At 43.9% G+C, this 20859-nt stretch overlaps 1 protein-coding gene across 7 annotated transcripts in view; it reads right to left on the bottom strand.

Annotated features, from left to right (window-relative positions):
* Positions 1 to 13439, bottom strand: part of PTPN21 (protein tyrosine phosphatase non-receptor type 21) — a 48176-nt gene extending 34737 nt beyond the window's left edge. For 4 of the 7 annotated variants that reach the window (XM_081909330.1, XM_081909332.1, XM_081909333.1 and 1 more), the window contains exons 1-2: positions 13036 to 13438; positions 8888 to 9245 (exon numbers count right to left, since the gene is read on the bottom strand). In XM_081909330.1, coding sequence (XP_081765456.1) covers positions 8888 to 9067 — 180 coding nt within the window. In that variant the 5' untranslated portion in view covers positions 9068 to 9245; positions 13036 to 13438. Of the gene's footprint in view, positions 1 to 8887; positions 9246 to 13035 lie in introns of all 7 variants that reach the window. The other 3 variants (XM_081909329.1, XM_081909331.1, XM_081909335.1) reach the window with 2 other exon arrangements.
* Between the last annotated feature and the right edge of the window lie 7420 nt (positions 13440 to 20859).

Here is a 20859-nt window from a genome sequence, read left to right as displayed (position 1 = left end):
GATTCCCCATAGAATTGGGATAAAATGTGCTGTTTCCAGCTCACATGCACGGCTACAAAGGTATATTTCAGTTTTGCAAGCTCTTGGTGGCATTCAGGCATCCTGGAGCACTGATGCTGAATGGGCTAAAAGTGAATCACTTTGTAATCACGGCTAAAGCTATCCATAGCACAAGAGATTACCTAGCCCTGCAGAAACGACATGACATAACTCTTGAAATATGTTAAGCTTCTGAGATTAACACTGTTGCAAGGTTTATTTATTTTAGTAACTTACTCATCATTCAACCTCCGGGCAGTAAATCAACCCTAGACAGAAAGGACCGTGGATTTTCTACACAGTTATGTTCCAGCTAATTGCCCTCTTTGTTAGAGGTACAAGAAATAGCAATATTATTGAATGTGCATGGAACATCTGAAAAGGTGGGGAGAGAGGGTAGCACTCAACCCTGCAACTAATACAAAATATATGTGGGGAACAGAACACCAAATTAAGGAAAACTGAGCCGCAGGGGCAAAGAAATATTTCCCTCAAAAGAACACAGGAATGGCAACAGTATTTATTTTTTAACTAGGCAAGACTGACTTGGGCCAGTACTCCAAAGAGAACATTATAAAGTTCTGAATATTTATCAAGCAAATACATTATATATGGGACTTCCCCAGCTGACACAATAGCAGAATTGTGGTCTCTCTAGCCAACTGCCAGGACACACCAAAGGAACATGAACTTCACTTAATTTCACCGGGATTAAGGCAAGTGTTTATATCCTAACCAAGGGTGGCATTTAAGTTAGTTCCATTCAGAGTAGAGCCACTGACGTTATTGGACCTAGACATATCCATTGATTTCAATGGGCCTGCTCTGCTGAACACTGGAAACACACACACACACCAATCTAGGATGGTCCATGCATCATGGGGTATCAAGGCTATGGAAGCTCACACTGTCTTGTATACTGTGCCACAACCTCCAGCGCTTGTGATATGGATACACCAGGGTATGTGTAATAGATAGATAAATAAATAAATAGATACGAGACCAACACAACATAACCATCTAAAGAGCACACACCAGTAAATGCTAAATTCAGATTTCAAAATTACCTAGGCGCACCAATAGGTACCAAAACTATGAGCATATGACTCAGAACCATGAAATTTAGTATTCACATAGTCCAAAGAACTTTGATGAGAAGTAAAACGCAAAATTATTAGGGGTGTGTATTAAATCTCTCTTCCTTGAAACTGAGAACGTGAATTGTTGCCGAATCTGGTGAAGACACTTTTATACTACCCAGACAGCTGAAAATCTTGTAGCAGATTACTTCGTAACAGTAATCCAAAACACCAGATGCCCGGGACTGATTGACTCAAGCCGTCTCCGATGCAGAGGGAGGCTTAGCAATGGCAGTCAAGGAAGAAGCCCCTCATAGCATCTACAAGCAGCTCTAAATTCAGCAGGCCAGATTAGTGATTATCTCTCAATAAAGTCCTACGTCACCTCTGCAACTTTTTTGAAAACGTGGTCCCCATTCTGGCAGAAAAGATTTCCAATTATCCTGACTGTTCTGAGTCCAGCTTTCCACTTCTTTTGAACAAAAGGGCTATGTGAGAAACTGCTACCAGACAACTCTTGGATTTGGGGGGGGGGGGGGAAATAGTGAAATAAAGTGATGGATGCACGAAGCGACTGGTTTTGAAACTTTACCAACTTCTCTTAAAATCTGAGTCCAGATGGTCTCAGAGTAATACGGGGGAAAGAGCTCAGCCTACGTTACAAGGTTGAACAGGATTATGTGGAAGAAACACCCCCTCCACTGTATCTCAGCGAGAGATGGGAAATTGTAGTTAAAATGTGTACATAAATGGTGCTTAACACCATGCAAGTTGCCTTATGTGCTGGAGGGACTGCCAGGTTTCTGCTACCCATCGTCAACTTTGGTGGGATTTGTCCAAAGTCCAATGATAGTTTTCAAGAAATTGGTGCGATAACAGATCACCACGCTATGTCTACTGCTTGGGTAGCTCTCCTAAATTTGTTTGAGGAAGATGATATGGGTGTGTACTTTAAAGAGTTAATAACTCACCTGCCTGCAGAAACACAGGTGACTACAGCCCAGTTTTAGAGGAATGCTAGGGTATGGTAAACAGCCTTTTTTGAGGGGAAATAACTTATAAGCTAAGGGTTTTATGAGGTCAAAGTGAGATTGTTTCCCCCCACAATTCAGTATGAGTTTCTAACCTACAGTAGAAATACAAAACATAGACAATTTCTTCCATTCACCTTCAGAAAGAACTGGTTCATTTACATGGCAGTATTCTTTATGGAAATGTTTCTTTACTTATTTACGTTACTTGCCCTACACAATTGAGGACTGCATGTGGAACGCCCTCCCATCAGATGTCAAGGAAATAAACAACTATCTGACTTTTAGAAGACATCTGAAGGCAGTCCTGTTTAGGGAAGTTTTTAATGTTTGATGTTTTATCACATTTTTAATATTCTGTTGGGAGCCACCCAGAGTAGCTGGGGAAACCCACCCGGATGGGTGGGGCATAAATAATAAATTATTATTACTATTACTATCATAACATTGATGCTTGGTAAAGTTAAGACAAAGTCTGAATTTTTCCTAAGCAACCCATTTTACTTCTGGATTCAGACTTTGCCTGAAGCAGATATACAGTCCTTGTGAGCAATCCTACAGCTTTGAAATGGAGATCAGTTTTGTCACCTTTTAACGTGAATGGGCAATTCACAAACAGGTCTGGTCACAATACTCACGTTGAAGCCAATTTTATTCCAAGTGGAACAGGCTTTCGTCCAAGTCTCTTTAATTAGTTTGTGGATCATAGCCTATGCCATAAATCCACGATGCAATAGTGTTTGATGTAGCAATCACACTCACACTGACTTATTACCTAATTAGCTATGTGGCAGATGCATGTTCTAAAAGATTATCTTTTAATTAGCACCAGCCCATCAGACAAATGAGACATTTCTCTAGGGAGGCAAGATTTGTGAGAGTATCTGCAAATTTCCAGACACCTGAATCTAAAGAGACTGAAAATTTGCATCTAGGGCCATCTGCTTGCAGATACTTTTCATTTCCTGTTTCTGGTGACAAAGATGCTCAAGTTTGGATCGTGTTGGTCTTGCCACGGTCCACCAGGTCATACAGCTAGGCGGCTGGACTTCACTTTTAGTTTCACCATCCTGTACACCATTTTCACCTGTGGTAAGTTGGTGGCTTTTCCTCTTATCTTCTGTTCCTCGAGAGAGCTCTCAAGTCTGAGAACAAATCGCCCTCGGTGGCTCACTTTGCTAGGCCTCAGCTGCAGCCCAAGGGCTCCTGGTTTTGTGGCTGGATGCTTGGCACAAAAGGGCCGTGCTAGGCATTTCACAGAACTGTGTGTCTCTTTTCTACTCAATGCAATGTCTTTTTTCTAAAATGAGGGGATGGGGAACATAGCCTTGCAAGGCTGTGATCAGAAACGCAATAGCAGAAAATGAGGTATTGCTTAACCCTTTCCCCTACGGCCACTTTTCCATTAAATACTGCCCCTGTGCTGTCTTCATATGCCTTTGGGGTAGAAATATGGGGAAATGGGGGCTGTTTTGGATGCAAACCATAACTTATTGTTGTGTGAATGAGCAACATGAAGAATCAGGCTCACACACTCCCCTGAACATACTCTCTTCTTCTGCTGTGGCAACAAAGAAATTGGAAGTATCCACTTCTAAAATAACTAGAGTTCCCTGTTGTGTTAGAAAAGAAGGAAATCATTGTTAGTTTCAACTGCAGCTTGATAGGCCAGGATAATAAACCATGGTTTGACCCAGGCTTGCCTGTGTTTAAACTAGAGGTCTCCCTCAGTTCAAAGTTAGTTACTGTATCTGAAGAGCCGATCTTTTCACAGCTTCACCAAAGGAGTAAAGAAGACAGACCAGAAGGGAGGGTGTACACCAAGCAAAGGCTCACTGCTGCTGCTTATGCACATAATGCTAAATTATAGCTTGACACCATGTGCAAAATAGACCTGTATCTTCACTCTTGCAGGAAGAAAATCTTTGTGGCAGTGGCCCAAATAATGTTAGAAGAGGAAGGGGTTGTACAGCCCGTTGCCTCATCTACTCCTGATCACAATCTTCCAGGGCAACTTTTTATCTATAAAAAGAGAGAGAGAATTAAAAAGAAACATGGAACTTGGCGTCCTGTCTATAGTTTGACACTGAGTATAAAATGCTTCTGGATGCATTTTTGCAGGGAGTGTTCAGTCTCTCGAACACACTATGGCAGCAAAATTTGCTTGTGCTCCATTCAATCATCTCTGTACTCTGCCCACACTGACTCCTGGAATTTAATGAAGGCGCATTTACCACTTGGCCTCTTAGCCAGGGTGTGTCAAAAGAGAACCAGATTGTATTTACATTCCCTGCAATTCACATTCTGCAAATAGCACAATACATGTGCCTCAGCCTACCCTGCTTTAGGAAACTAGCTTTTTCCATCAAGTTTATAGTGCACAATAATTTTTAAAAGAGGAGGGGGGAGAGATTGGACCAAAAGCAAAGCTTTCAACATATACAAGGTGACATGTGGCATTTTAAAAAAAACTCTATTGCATAGAAACACAACCTTCAGGGCTGAATTACGTCAGATCAACAGGCACATATTATTTTACATAATATATGCAGGTTTCACTAATGGAGAAAGAACAACTGAGGAGTGGCGTGACTTTGGTTAGATGGCAGTTTTCGGGGGGGGGATGACAAAGTGATACAGCAGTTGAAGATGAGAAAGAGGCAGAAAAGGACAGACTATTAAGAGAAACTATTCCATGTTTCATCATCTCCTAAGCCTTCTGCAAGTAATGACTAAACTATTCTCCAAAACCATAAGGACTAGGCCAGGGGCAGGTAGCATGGTGGCCTTCCAGATGTTGATGGATTACAATTCCCATCATGCCTGACCACCTGGCCACACTGGCTAAAGCTGATGGGAGCTGTAGTCTAACAACATCTGGAGGACACCATGTTGCCTATCCCCTGCACTAGACCATTGCATTTTCCTTTTAACACCCTGGAAGTTGAATGGATTCTAAATTTTGTGCCAGTCTACCAGACTAAATGCTTGTGCGATAAGCCCCAGGGATATCTGCCGCCTTCTTGCTCAGTCTCTCTCTAATCCCGGTTGCTTCCTGTTACTGCCCTGGCTTGCTCCCTCAATCTCCCTGCTCCATCCTCCTGCCCTACTGCCCTCATTCTCCCCTCCTGCACTTTCCTTGCTCTTTTCTCTTAGCTCCAACATCAACTTGCTTTGGCAACTCTTGTTCCCTGCCTCTTGGTGTTGGCGCCCCATTCAGTGAATTTTAACCCCCCATTTATTTCTCCTTAGGTTGTCTTCTCAGTATGGGAGACAATGCAAAATACTTCTTTGCATCATGGTAGATGTTCCTGTGGAGGCCCTCCCAACAATAGTACTGTCTGTCCCAGAAAGGAGGACATTACCGGAGGAGCTACCATGGCCCATGTGGACTCATCTTGCTACAAAGATACTGTAACTCAAGGATGCCTTACAGATAGCCAAGAACAAAGGAGGCAAGGTCAGAGACTTGTTGCTGTAATCACTGTGTGGTATTAGTGGTTAGGGCAGGGGAACCAGATGTTGGCCTCCAATTCCCATCAGTTCAAATAAGCAAGGCCAGTTGTCAGGGATGAAGGAAGTTGTAGTCTAGCAACATCTGGAGGGACGTAAATTCCCCAGCCCTGGATTAGACTGTTGGAGTAGGCCCCCAAGAAGACCTGGGTTCAAATTAAGTTGTGATGCTTAGAGACCAGGGATGGCAGCAGTAGCTGACTGGAGGACTCCCAAGGAGAGGGGAGAGGAAAGAGGCTGAGGGAACACTCCACAAGGGAGTAAATCTCATACCAAGAAGTAACTTAGTTGGTCTTTAAGGTGCTACTGGAAGGATTTTTTTATTTTTTTTTACTATGGCAGACCAACACGGCTACCTATCTGTAACTCCACAAGGGAGGGTGTTCAGAAAAGGGCGAGAGGCTGCCAGCTCTGCAGGCAAGGCCTCCTGAGCCCCACAGGGATTCTGCAGAAAGAATGAAGTTGATTAAGCGAGCCGTGGACTCAAAAAGGTTATAAAATATATACCTTCCCAGGATCCTTGGAGAAAGGCTGGGATAAAAATGGAATTTAAAAATTACAGGCAAGACCTCTGGTGGCTTTATGTCTGAAAATACAGGCCTGAGGTGGTTGCCTCAGAAGCAACCCACACCTGGAATGTGGTAAACAGTCTTCCAAAATTATGTAATATTTAAAGTGGACATAACTGCCTCAACATTTCAGATTAAAAAAAATCAACAGCACTGGAAGCAAAACAACGTTTTCAGTTTGCCAAGAGTATTATTTTCACACTTAGTGAGTTCTGTTCTCTACCTTATCTCTGTTTCCTTTCCTATCCCATCCCATTCCATCATCTGCTTGCTTTTTTTGCTGCACAAGTATTTGCCAAAAAAATCTGTACGGCGATGTGTTCTGGAGAGCGTGAGGAAGCCTGCTCAAATTCAGCAGTCTGGTTTGCGCTCCCTAGATCTGATTTACTAACCTCACTTCACGGAGTTCCTGCCATTTCCCAAAATATTTCAGAACCCAAATTAAAATGGAAAAGAGGATCAGGTGACTGGAGTGTCCTCCATAAGGGGTGCATGCAATGGTCAGTGCCAGAAGAGGTTCCTCAGCAAGGGCAGGATCTACCGCTAACAGTTCAAGAATAAATGATATTCTCTTAACTTTGCCGCAACAGCCATCTCTACTCGGATACATTCAAAGCAGACCAGACCCTTCACTCAGAAACACTGCTGCCATCCCTCGTAATTCTGACTCTGTCCTAGATACCAGGAGCACAGATCAGATAAGGAAAAATATCTGTGGGGTAGTGGTTAGAGCAGGGTAACATTTCCTTGCGCACAATCTGCTGAATGCCACATACCAGTGGTTGGCAGAGCTACAACAGGTGTTGACAGGATAGGAGCGAAAAATGGGTGGGGACCTGCTTTTCTTTATTTCTCTGGCACCCTTTCCCCTCTCTCTCTCTCTCTCTCTCTCTCTCTCTCTCTCTCTCTCTCTGCTTTCACCACACTTATAAAATGGAAAGTAAATGGAAGAAAAGCTTAAGAGGGCAACAGTTCTAAGATGCTTGCTCGCAGGCATGCAAAATCTCTGTCAACAACCGGACGCCTTGAGCTGACTCATCTTGAACTCCAATTTCTCTGCCCACACTGAGGGCCACTTTGTGACAGATACGAAGGAAGAAAAAGCATGCCCCGTGCCCCATGTGGAGCAATGCGCAAGGGTTTGCTTTGTTACAGAGAACGGGACTGATCCACGTGCACACGTTCAAAACAGAGCACGCTGCACCAAGGTAACTCCGGTTCGGCACTTTGAAAAGTTGGATCCTGCAACTTTGTGATCCAAATGAAGGTCATTGCTGCTGCTTCCTTCGCCTCCTCCATTTGGCATGACTTGCTGATGCGGGATGATGGGAGCTGGAGTTCAATGACATCTGGAGGGCCACCCCATCCCTGCCATAGGGATCTCGGGTAACAAGGCTGGGAGAGATCTTGGAGCGCTCCCGCCAGCCAGAGACAGGGGCTAGACACACCAGCGGTCTGACTCAGGGCCATTTCCTATTTTCATATATCTTCAGGACTCTTGCAATTTAGTGGACATAGAAAGGCTAGAGCTCCAAGTGCAGAAAGAGTTCCTGACATTGTTTTGCACATCCAGGCTGTTTTTACAACAAGCCAGGATGGAGTAACCAAAAGTCTTTACCTTCTAAAGTACAGAATGCAGCAGAAATTAGCAGCATGTTTTTAACGAGATTTCAGGGGCTGAGCAGCATTGGAGAAGGCAATGTGTATTTTATTATATTTTTATCCCACGCAACATTTAAAAAAAGTTCAAAGCAGCTTACACTGATCATTACATCATATTTTTATTTGCATGTTGAATGTAAGCTGCTTTGAGGGTGAGTGAAGTAGCAAAGTGATATATAAATTCCAACAGAAATTTAATTTTTTTTTATTTCTGATTTAGGTGACCTAAATCACCTTTTAGGTGACCACTTTCTGCTTCCGTGGAAGTAGGATCTTATCTAGAAAACCCCATGCCTAAATGTTTTTGTTAGTCTTCAAAGCGCCACAGACTCTGTGTTGTTTTGGCTGCAACACAGATTCAACATCGATATACCTGTGGAATTTATCTCTCATTTGCACAAGCCTGTTTCTGTGCATGTACATGCTGACAAAGAGGACTACATGGTGTGACATGTTCATAGGAGGGAACAGAACTGCTTTGCATGCTAAGGTTCCAAGTTCAATCCCTGGTTCCAAGTCCTGACGCAAACCCAAACCCTGGCATCTCCAGTTAAAAAGAATATGTAATGGGAAAGGTCAGGTCTGCCCAAGACATTGAGCCGCCTGAGGTTAAAGGCAAGATGGAGTCCCACCGTTGCCTCCATACTAGGCACAGAAGCCAGCCAGACTGGCAGCTGAATCTGACTTTGGTACTGGTGACTGAATAGCTCCCTCCTCTACAACTGAGGGCAGCTGGCCAGTTTAAGGGGTACATATGTCCCACACAGCTCTGTCCTCCAAAGAAGGGAACTGCCCCCCCCAATATCTGCTACCTGAGGCAGTTGCCTCACTCTGTCTAACAGTAGGTCTGGCTTGCTCTCTACCCACTCCCCTGCAAAGCTGCTCCCTTCCAGCGTAGGCAAATAGTCTTTCCAAGCATAAGCTTCCCATGTCCCTGAATGGTGCCTCCATCCCAGGATGGAAAGTCCTGCAAGCCTGCCACCACGTTCCCTACCTCTCGAAGTTCCAGCCTCTGTGCCACGGCCTCCAGGCTTTCCTGCCCGGTGCTCTCCACCGACAGTGTAAATTCCACAAACTCATTGTTAAGCAACTGGATGCGGGCCACCAAGCAGCTCTTGCTAGACACTGTGTAGCGTCGAGTTCGTTTCAGCTTCAGCCCGAAAGGCAGAGGCATTTTCTTCCCTAGCACATTCACAAGAAGTCACCGAAAGCCTTCCAGGAATGCCTTGCCTCCCACGAATAGTCAGGAGCTATGAAGACCCCAGATGATCAACCGGCAGCTGCAGCAGCAGCCATCAAAAAGTGGCAGGTCCTCCTCCAAGATCTGAGCAAAGGAAGCATTGACGAAAATTCTGCGGAGGGAGAAAGCAAAGAGGAGTTTAAGTAAAGAGATGGGTTTAGCTCACAATGTCCATTCACATTTGGTGAGCTTAGCCCGGAAAAAAAGTATAGCTTGTTTTTTTCAACACAGAAAATTCCTCAACTCTCAGAGCCCTTATATCAGGCATAGGCAAACTCGGCCCTCCAGATGTTTTGGGACTACAACTCCCATCATCCGTAGCTAACAGGACCAGTGGTTAGGGATGGTGGAAACATCTGGAGGGCCGAGTTTGCCTATGCCTGCCTTACGTGATCTCAGGAATCCTTACAACAAACTTGTTGGCTCAGCCAATATTATTAGCCCCATATTACAGGTGGGGAAGATGAAGGTTGAGACTGAGAATATAGGGCTTATCTATCCCTCCCCGATAAATACATGGCTTAGATAATTAGGTGGAAGCTCACATTTGTAGCTACTACACAAACTCTCTTTACGATTTACTAATCTGTGTTGGTGTAACAAGTATATGTTACAGATAGGTAGCCGTGTTGGTCTGCCATAGTCAAAACAAAAAAATTCCTTCCAGTAGCACCTTAAAGACCAACTAAGTTAGTTCTTGGTATGAGCTTTCGTGTGCATGCACACTTCTTCAGATACACTCATATGTATATGTTGTATATGTTGTATAGATAAAAGGGTTTTGCAACTAATGGTATCTTTTTTAAAAAAAAAGCCATGTTCTATATGGAAATTAGAGACATTTATGGAATAGCAAACTACAAGCTTAATGTATATTTTAATTTATTGGGCAGGTACCGTATCAATTCCATATTTTCTACAGCATTCAAATGCACAGCTGAAACTAAACACATGTTAAAATAGTAGGAGTTACGCACGATGTATAAAATCAGGAGAAAAGGGGTGCAGGCAAGCAGAACTGCAATTGGTGATAACTCCTCTGGCTAATTTACTTGCTAGGCTGTTTGTGCCTCTTCCTGTTCCCTCACTTTTGCTCTCATCCACTGTTCCTCTCCCACCCACTTCAATCCTATCACATTGCCTCAACCCCTTTAAACCGCTGCCAGAGCTGGTAGACTGGCTGTGTGACAGGCAGAAACGCAACAGGCACAGCGCATCATCATGCATCGTTACTTTACATCTCCATGCCAAGAAAAATGAAACATGTTGATTTATTTATTTTTACAGAAAAATTGTATTGGGGGAGGCAGCTCTAAACTCTTTTCAAAACCAAATTCTAGCAGAGGCTTTCCTAAATCATCCTAGAAGCACCTAGTGCAGATTGCAAGCCTTCTTCTGTGCAGAAATAATGCCTGTTCTAAACAGAGCCTAACATAAACCTGGCGCTAAGCACAGGATTACTACTGAGTTTAAAGGATGCCGCAAGAACGTAACAGAACCTCCCTTCATGTTAATTCTGTGTGGTCTTAGACATCATGACTTGGAGGTTAAAAAAAGTGATTCCACATATACAGTCTTCCCCCTCCACAAACCAACACACTTTACTGTGAAAACATACAAGAAATCATTACAAAGCCAACTAGAAATGGCACCTTCATTCATTCATGAATAAACAATACTTACCCCACTAATACTACAATCCATAGCTTTATGCATTTTGTAGCAGTTCTATTTATGACTCTCCTAGAGTAAATGAGTTTCAGGCTTCACTCTGATTATTCTCTCGAAATATTTGTGAAGAATACAACCCATTTCTTGCTTATAAAGTCTACTGAGGAGGCTCCCATTTAGTTCTCCATTGCAGACAGCTGCAGTGCAGTGCTAAGGGATAAACACTTACAACTACATTTTAAAAGATGAAGCATTCTTTCAAAACGCTTGACTTTTAAACTAGTCTCCCCAGCCTCAGCACTGACCAACCTGCACTACAATCCTATACATGTCTGCTCAGAAAGGAGTCAATGGAGCAAACTCCCAGGTTAGAGGGCATATACTGTACTGAATTTTGACATTTTAGCAAACCTTTGGTGGTCTTTATAAAAATAAAAAAAAGATTTGTGAACGTTAGGAATCTGAAGCCTTCAACTGCATGGAACAATCCAAAAAGTTAAGCAATTTTGCTCGCACTGATTCTAATGGAAGAACGAAGCAATGCTTAAAGTCTAAACCTTCAATCTTATGCACACTTAACTCCTGGGTTTTCAGTTAAATTAGTGGGATTCACTTCTAAGCAAAACTGGATGAGATCAGGCTGCCTTGTGCCCATTATGTTCAAAGTCCATCAGATTTGCTCTAACATTTGCTTTGACTTCATAAGCAAACATAAATTATTGGGGGGTGAAGAATTTATAAGTCAAGTTCATACACAGTGGGAAAATTTCCTGAGGCTGCTCCAATGAGAATTCAGGACTCTTTCCCCATACATTTTTATATAAATCATTTTCAAAGGGGAGAGCACATGCAGCATTGCTACACTTAAATACATTAACAGCAAAGGCAATTATAAAATGTCTTGGGGGAGAATAATGTTTCAAACCTATTCAACAAGTTTTCGTGCTGGCCAAGCACAATTCTTGCAAACACAGCACAACCAAGCTTTGTTTAGCAGCTGTTATTTTCTGCTACCAGCTGCTGTCATGTTAATCGCCCCCGCCACCGCTGCCACATACGCCTATTTCAAAATAATGTCTATCTGCACAATTAAGGGAGTTTGCATTCAGTAAGAGGATAGCACTTTAGTGCCAACACTAGCAAATCCAATCAACCATATGTTGAAATCATCGTTCCCTATTTAGCAGGTCTAGGAACACTTCAGATGTTATATTCTGATTTAGCCTACACTTTTAAAGAAACGTAAGTATTAATATCAAAGACTCAACCTTCCCCACTTAACTTCTACTCCAGTTCTCCCTCCAGTTGTCCAGGAACTCCATACACGGCCAAAATAAAACTGGAGTGCACGGAAAGGAAAAGGGTTTTTCCTTTGGGTTTATTATACATCAATCATTTTTAAAGTGATCCACAAATCAAGATTATGTCCTCATTTTATTAATCAAACCTTGAAATCATTTGGAAGTGTGAATGTTATTGGAAATTTGGGGTGGAGGGTGATGATGAAAGTTGCTCTGTGACGGAAAACTAGTTTGTTTATTCATTTGCTAGCCAAGTACAAACATCCCACAAAATACCTTCCCTATTAATGCAGGAAACTATACCATCTCCACCACACTCCCTCCTTTTAACGACTGAACTAACAGCAAGAGTTTCACTAACAGAGCTGTACTAAGGGTAAAACAAATAATTTTGTTTGCAAAATATCCTTCTTACATCTAGTGTTATAATTCCAATAAAGAAAGCCTCATGATATTATTATTATTATTATTATTATTATTATTATTATTATTATTATCATCATTATTATTAATACCCCGCCCATCTGGCTGCGATTCTTTATTAAGGGAGGGTTGCAGAAAAGTGGGGGGTGCGTTTACGTTTTAAAGAAACCAATATTCGTTTCAATTAAGACCCTGCCATACAGAAATGAACAAGGACACCGAGATACGAGACTCCTTGGCACTCGTCCTTTATCCTTTCGAGAGGGCGCCGCGATCTACTTCGCAGCCCGATCTTAACCAAGTTTTGCTCTGAACACCATCCCCAAAAAGGATGCCGAGGGCACCAATCCGCTCGCTGGGGGCTTCATTGCGCACTGCCACCTTCAGAAGGGCTCCGACCGGGCGATTCAAAACCGATCCTGAAAACCGATACTATAAATGTGTAACAACTCTTTTAAAAAACAAAAGCAGCATCTCCGCATTCCCCCCCCCGCGCCGCCCCTTTACCTGTTGCAGCAATTCACGGAGAGCGGACTTTTAACTGCAACCATCCGGGCGCAGTTTGGAGAGCAATCCGGATGAGACCATTTCATGGGTATTCCTTTCCTTTTTTTGAGGGGAGTGGAAAGGTCAGCAAAGGCTTCTCGGGTCCCCTTTCCCTGGAAGCGAAGAGCCGCCTGCACCTCTCAGAGCGAAAACATTCCTCACTTCCTGCCTCAACAACAACAACAGCGGAGGCGAGAAAAAGCCGAGGCTGGAGCTCATTCCACGGGGCCGAGGAGGGAGGAGAAATACTACAGCCAAAGGAGGCTTCCCCTCAGCCAGCCAGCCGCCTTCCTGTGACAGAGGAAGCCCCCGGACTGCTGGAGCGCACAGGACGGCCTCCCGCCCCCCCTCTCTCTCTCGCGCGCGCGCCCCCCCAGCCGCTTCGCTCCACGCCGCGCTTGCCAGCGGCCCGTGCGTGCGCCGCGAGAGCGCGCGGGGTTCTCTTTTCTTCCCTCTCCCGCTTGCCTTGCCTTCCTTTCTTTCTCTCCCCTCCGGAGGGAGGCGTTCCCCTTTGCTCCAGCCATGCGGAAGGATACGGCGCGCGGTCATTAAAGCACAGCCCTCTTATGTTTGCAGCCCCATGACCTCAGAGATGTGGAATGTCGGCCGGGGGAATGTCAGCAATGGGACAGCTGCTGCTCCAGCGAGGAGAGGAGAGGAGGGAGGGAAGGAGGCGGCATGGCAAGAAAGGAAGATAAGGAAACTCAACGCCCGCACGCCACGGCCGTGAAGCTCCCGTCGCTTTGGAACAACAACAGCGGCGATGGCAACGAAATAGTCCTCCCTCCCGCCAAAAAGTGGAATCGATACAACCTCCCCGATCTCGAGTCGTGTTAGCCTGCTGCGGCAAAAGTGTCTTGCCCATGGAAGCTTACCAGGAATAATAATAATAATAATCAGTGCTTGTTTTTTCTTTAAAAAATGGTACTCTCATTTTAACTCAGGAAAATGACCATTTTATCGTTCAAATGGGGAAAAATAAATACTGTACAGTAAATGGACAAAAGTACAGAGATTCGCAAAATGTTGAGAGGTATGCGTACCCCTGCGTACCCCTAGAAAAAAAGCACTGATGATAATAATAATAGTTATGTCTTGTCTTGAGGAGGGGTAAAGCTGAGAGCCTCCAGTCATAGGAGCCAGCATCTAATTATTAATCAATTAATTAATTATATCCTGCCCATCTGGCTGGGTTTCCCAGCCACTCTGGGCAGCTCCCCAGAGAGTATTAAAAACATGATAATACTGTACATCGAACATTAAAAACTTCCCTGAACAGGCCTGCCCTCAGATGTCTTCTAAAAGTCAGATCCAAGGGCCGAGGTCCCTTCAGCTCCCCACTAAAATATTTGAGGGGATCAGGGACCCCCAGTTGATGGGCATTGTCATTCAAATGGTGTGTGCCCGCCACATCATGTGATCGATTCTGTGGGGGCAGAGCTTACCTCCCTCCATATTTTATTTCAGTGGCGTAGCGTGGGTTGTCAGCACCTGGGGCAAGGCAAGTAATTTGCGCCCCCTAACCCATGGATTTGCGCCCCCTAATCCATGGATTTGCGCCCCCTAACCCTAACCCCCAGATGTTGCGCCCGGTGTGGCTGGCCCCCCCTGCACCCCCCACGCTACGCCACTGTTTTATTTTAGGTTGGCACCCTTGTTCTCCAGATGTTGTTGGACTACAATTCCTATCATCCCTGATTAATGGGCACACTGGTTGTGGCTGACTGGAGTTCTGGAGACACTGGGGGGGGGGAATTATTGGGCACAGAAGGGGCAAAGTATATTTCTAGGTGGAGGAGTTGTGTCCCACGTTAAAAATAGCAGTATATGTTAATGACAGGAATCCAGCGATGGGGGCGAGGCAAGTGAGGGATGAGCTCCTTGCATGGTGGGCACTTGCCCCTTCCCCTGCCACCCAGTGCCATCCATGCTGGAGCCGTAGTCCAACAGCATACGGAGGACCACAAGTTCTGTGTGTCTACTTTTAAGGCATTGAAAGTTGCTGTACAAGATGCACACTTGGTGGGAACACAGGCATAACACAGATTGGCGACAAACGACACCTGGCATCACTTGACGCAGTAGTTTCTAGAGGGCATTAGTCCATTGCAGCAAAAGCAGCCTTTAAAGGCACTATAAAGCAGAGACAAGGAACCCTATGGCCCTCAAGGTGTAGTTGGACTCCCAGTTCCCATCTTCCCTGACCATTGGCCATGCTAGCTGGAGCTGACCAAGAGTTGGAGCCCAAGAGCTTCCGGAGGGTTGTAGGTTCCCTCCACCTTTGGTAAAAGACTTGCAAATTTATTGTGGCATAAGGTTTTGTAGACTAAAGTCCACTGCGTCAGAAATATATGAAGTACTATCCTGGATTTACTCGTGATAATAACATACGGCATCTGATGGAGTGCACCCCAGCTTATGCCATAATAAATGTGTTAGTCTTTAAGGCAGCACAATACTCTGTTGTTTTACCATGACGGATGGGCTTTTGTTATGCCAGTGCTCCATAAATAAGTGTCAGTTTTTGTTGGCAAGCAGCCTACACTTTCGTCTTCCTTCCTTAGTTCTTAACAAAACAAGTTTAGCCATTCCTGGACATTTTTCTGTTTTTCTTTTTCTCAGTTAAGGGAGTTTCAGATTCCCTTCAATGCTTGTTGGTACAGAGAATTTTTGCTGGGGTTATCGCACAGCATAACAATTCTCTCTGCCAGTTGCTTATTATGATTTTAGTATGTGTCAATAAAAGTGTATTTAGAGCATCAAAGGCTAAATCTATTTCAGTTATTTTAATCCCTTCCAATTCAAGCAAGCCTTCCAGACTGAATATAATTTATGCATGCAGTTCTTGGAAATAATTTTTAAATGTGTCCTTGGAAGTGTTTTTTTTAAAAACACACCAAACAAACAAACAAACATGGGTTGTGCAGAGTAACTGATGAATGAGCCTGGTTTAAAAATGCTTTAAATGGAGGACACATCAACACACAGCCAGCCACAGGCTGGCTCAACCACAGCAAAATAACAATCTGGTTGTCTAGCAGCACTAAAATTCTCTGCAGGTTGTATTTCAGCTATGTTTTACTCACCCATTGAAGTTAATTGAGAACTTGAAAGCGCGCCACACTTTTGCAACATTTTGGCTGGTCCCAATAAAGGCATTGCCCAACTTTGGGGATTTGAAGTTTTTCTCATTCATATGCTTAATGCTGACACTTTCAAAGAGCTCACAACCCTGAAGGGTCTGAACTTCTCTTTGCAGAAGCCATGCTAACCCCTCAACAATTCTTCTTCTTTATACTTAATATAATCTGTGTTTAAACATGCTTCCTCCAATTTAGCTAGGGAAAAAAGTTAGCGTAACAAATATATTGGCTCACCCAGACTCTTTTTTAAAAAGGCATTAAGTTGGTTATTTTTTAACATATTTTAAACAGCATGCAAAAGGTAATGGGGGGTGCATTCTCTGCTCCTCCCCATGTACTATGGAGGAAGACACTGGAGTTTGCGGCTGTTGATGCATATCTCTGTGGTTGCCCTTGTTTCCTATCCTAGTCCTTTTGTTTTGGCTACTTGGCAAAGGAGCGCTTCCCCTCCCTGGGTGGAGTCTTATATTCTTGTCCCTGTGTGCACTCTCTGCCTGGGACAGGAAGTACTGGAGTCAGTGGTGACTGGGACACTGGGGTTGATGGATTTGGAGCAGTGTGGTGTTTTGTGTGTTGTGATGGGGGGCACTGGGGGTCCCCATTGGCACTGTGTGTGGGCAGCAAGCAGTGGTGGTGTTGGCACAGTCCCTGATCAGTGACATTTGGTTGCATTTCCAGAGGTGTTTGTCCGTCATTTTTATGCCATTCATTTTCTTATTTACTCTGTTGTGTTTTCCCCTCACCATCCTGGGCTGAGCACGTATAGGACATGGAAGCTGTTCCACTGTCACAGTGGTGGCATCTTTCCTACCCCCTACCCAGCACCCTGATGTAATTGCAATATGAGATTGCTTTGCCCAACTACAGTAACATCAATTCAGGCGTACAGCATTTTCCACAGTGAATACCAATGCAAATAACTGGTTCAGCTTCTTTGCAGTCTCTGGATCCTCCTTTAGCAATCCTTTCATTCCTTTGTCAACAGGCAGTCCAACCGCCTCCCTGGCTGTTTTTCTGCTTCTGAAATACAAAAATGTGCCTTTTTATTCTCCTCATTTGGGCAAGAAAAGAATCCTCCTTGCCATTTATGGTGTCTCTGGCTCCAATTGTTAATCCTGCTGGCACTTGGATCTGAAAGTACTTTTCCTATTTTCCTGTATATATTCTAGTTGAGCTTCTATCTTTTTGGTTTTAAATTACCTCCAAGCATCCTAGAGAGATTTAACCCTCTTTCAGGAATTACAGTATTTCTATTTCTATCAAAACAATCTTAGAACATGGTTACAGTTTCTCCTCATATCCTTATACTAAATGTATTTGTTTGCTTATTTGGTACATATATCTCCATGATACACATCCTCAAAAAAAGAAGACAGAAGAGGCCACCAATCTGCATAAAATTTGCATATACTAATTTATATGTGTAGATGGATATCTAGAAATAATTCCTTTCATTTAAATAAAAATACATCTCTCCATCTTGCAGAAGTTTGGGACCAAGTGACCTGTTTGCATGCTCATTCTGCTGTCCTCAGTGCTATTTTTCTAGGAAAAAAGAGAACCTCCCTTGTTATCTTGTAATGGCAATGGTACCCAATGTGGGGATTCAGGGCACAGTCCTACAATGGCTGCGCTCTTTTCTTTCAAGTCAGGGACAGAGTGTGGCACTAGGGGAGGAGTTGTCGTCACGACACTCCTTGGTGTGTGGAGTGCCGCAGGGTGCAATCCTCTCCCCAATGCTTTTTAACATCCTTATGCGCCCCCTCGCCCAACTTGTCTGGAGTTTCAGTTTGGGTTGCCACCAGTATGCTGATGAAACCCAACTTTATCTGTTGATGGGCAGCCATCCTGACTCAGCCCCAGACACACTGATCAGGTGCTTGGAAGCTGTGGCTGGATGGCTGCATGGGAGCTGGTTGAAGTTAAATCCTTCCAAGACAGATGTCCTTTGGCTGGGTCAGGACATGGGGCTGGGGGGGGGGCAACTCCCATCTCTTGCAGGGGCTCAATTAGTGCCAGTGCCTTCTGTCAAGAGTCTGGGTGTAATCTTCAACGCCTCCCTTTCTATGGAAGCGCAGCTACAACAAAGGCAGCATTTTTCCATCTCCGCTGTGCTAAGCAGTTTGTCCCTTACCTCTCTCATCCTGATCTTGCCACTGTGATCCATGCAGCGGTCACCTCCAGGCTTGATTATTGTAATTCACTCTACGTGGGGCTGCCCTTGAAGCTGACCCAGAAACTCCAGCGGGTGCAGAATGCTGCAGCGAGACTCCTTATGGGGTTATCGCCACGGGATCACATTCATCCAGTGCTATACCAGCTGCACTGACTCCTGGTGGAGTACAGGATCAGGTTTAAGGTGCTGGTTTTAACGTTTAAAGCCCTATACAGCCTAGGACCCTTGTACCTGCAGGACTGCCACTCCTGGTATGCCCCATGGAGGACCTTACAGTCCACAAACAATAACATCTTGGAGGTCCTGAGTCTCAAGGAGATTAGACTGGCCTTGACCAGGGCCAAGGCCTTTTCGGCCATGGCCCCGGCCTGGTGGAACGTTCTGTCACAAGAGATCAGGGCCCTGCAGGACTTGACATCTGCGGCACCTGAGATGTGCCAGAACTGAGTTCTGGTGAGTTCCAGCTGAAAAAAGGCCTTGACTGTCCTGGTGTTAACTGATAATGGGCACGTTATTACCTTACTTGATGAGACTCACAGTGGTTTAGTCACAACTCTTGGTATTTACATATCGCCTTAACACAAACCCTTCAAACCATTTTACATAATTGCAAAGAATCTTTTCAATTACCTGGAAATGTAGGTCAACGTTATTATTTCCAGAGAGCAGAGGAAGGCTGAGCACCATACTGACTTCATAGCTGAAGTGAGATCTTAACTAGACATTTCCTGTGGCATGGCTCGCAGCTCACACACCCTTAGTGATTACACCGGTTCTCATTTTTTATGTGGGGCTCTAGGGGTTTGCAGTCCAGGAACTGGTCAGGCCCCAATCTGCTTATCTTTACATACAGTTTCTTTTTTGTGAATAGGTTCCACAGATTTCACTACAACATTATCATTAGTACACTTAGTTTTTATGGTATCAAGCAAACAGTCCACTATGTTTACACAGAAATGTCTGAGTTCTTTATAGGACTTTCCTTCTGAACTGCAGCCAAAGCTCCATTAAAATCAATGTGTGTATTCAGAAATGGAATTTGAGGAACTTTATGTTTAAGGTTTTGGAATATATGGGTTGTGGAGACATTTTTATGAAAGGTGTTAAGGCAATATACACTGAACAATCAGCAAAATTTATAGTAATTACTGTAATATACTGGCTGAGAATTATGAAATAACCAAAGGAACTAGACAAGGTGGCCCACTGTCACCTTTATTGTTTGTAATAGTTTTAGAAGCTTTGGTGCAAAGAATCAGATGTAATCAAGAAATTAAAGGAATAAGGGTGGGACAGAGGCAATATAAATTAAAATATTTTGCAGACGATGTGGTGATATCTGTAGAAGAACTAATAAAGGCTATTTCGAAAGCACTAGAAGAGATTAAAAAATAGGAGAAATAGCAGGTCTTAAAATTAATAAAGATAAAACCCAACTCCTGGTAAGAAATATGGATGATGAGAGTAAAAATAAATTACAAAGTTAATCAGGCTTAAAGATAGACTGCAATCCTATCTGGACAGGGACAGCCTAACTACTGTTGTCTATACTCTGGTAACCTCTAGGTTAGATTATGGCAACATGTTATACAGTGGTACCTCGCAAGACGAATGCCTCGCTAGATGAAAAACGCACAAGACGAAAGGGTTTTTCGTTTCTGGAGTTGCTTCGCAAGACGATTTTCCCTTTGGGCTTGCTTCGCAAGACGAAAACGTCTTGCGGGTTTGCTTCCTTTTTCTTAAAGCCGTTAATACCCAGGGAATCCGGGCTCCGCAAAACGAAAAAATTGCAAGACGAAGCAACTCGCGGAACGAATTAATTTCATCTTGCGAGGCACCACTGTACAGGGAGCTGCCTCTGAAGAAAGTTTGGAAACTTCAGCTGCTGCTAACCCTTTTTAAAAACACACACCAAGAATTCTCCCCTATCAATGCCCCTTCTCCCCATCCTCCTTAGTTCCAATCCCTTATAGTGACAATGCAGCCTGCTAGTTTAATGTCACTGTGAACACATGCCTCATATAGATGTTAAGTCAGAAACTTGGTGAATGTTGACATTTATAGGAGAATGTAAGCAGGGGAACCAACAGGAAATGTCAGAAATAGTTATGTGATGAACATTTGCACATCCTTGCAACGTTCTTGACATTTGCACTGTTGTGGGCTTCCTATCAGACGTCTGTGATTAGAGCTATCAGGATTGCCATAAAGCTCAGAGAGGTTGGGTGAGTAAAACAACACTCATGGCCTGGCAAATGCCATTTTCCTATAAAATGACCCTCTTGCCATTTTCATCTGTAAATGTTGAAGATGAGGATAATATCTGGACATTTTTGTTAAGTCTTGACATTTACTGTTAAGTGTTCTGACATTCCCCTGAGCTTATTCACATCTCAAGACTTACTAGTAAATGTCAGCATCACCACCTTTGAGACATTTACTGGTAACAAGGTTAGATAGGTCCCA

Source organism: Podarcis melisellensis (assembly GCF_964234715.1).
Source record: "Podarcis melisellensis genome assembly, chromosome: 1".
Classification (NCBI taxonomy): Eukaryota; Metazoa; Chordata; class Lepidosauria; order Squamata; family Lacertidae; genus Podarcis; species Podarcis melisellensis.
Note: the sequence above shows the minus strand (reverse complement) of the source record. Positions and strands in the feature narration are given on the sequence as shown.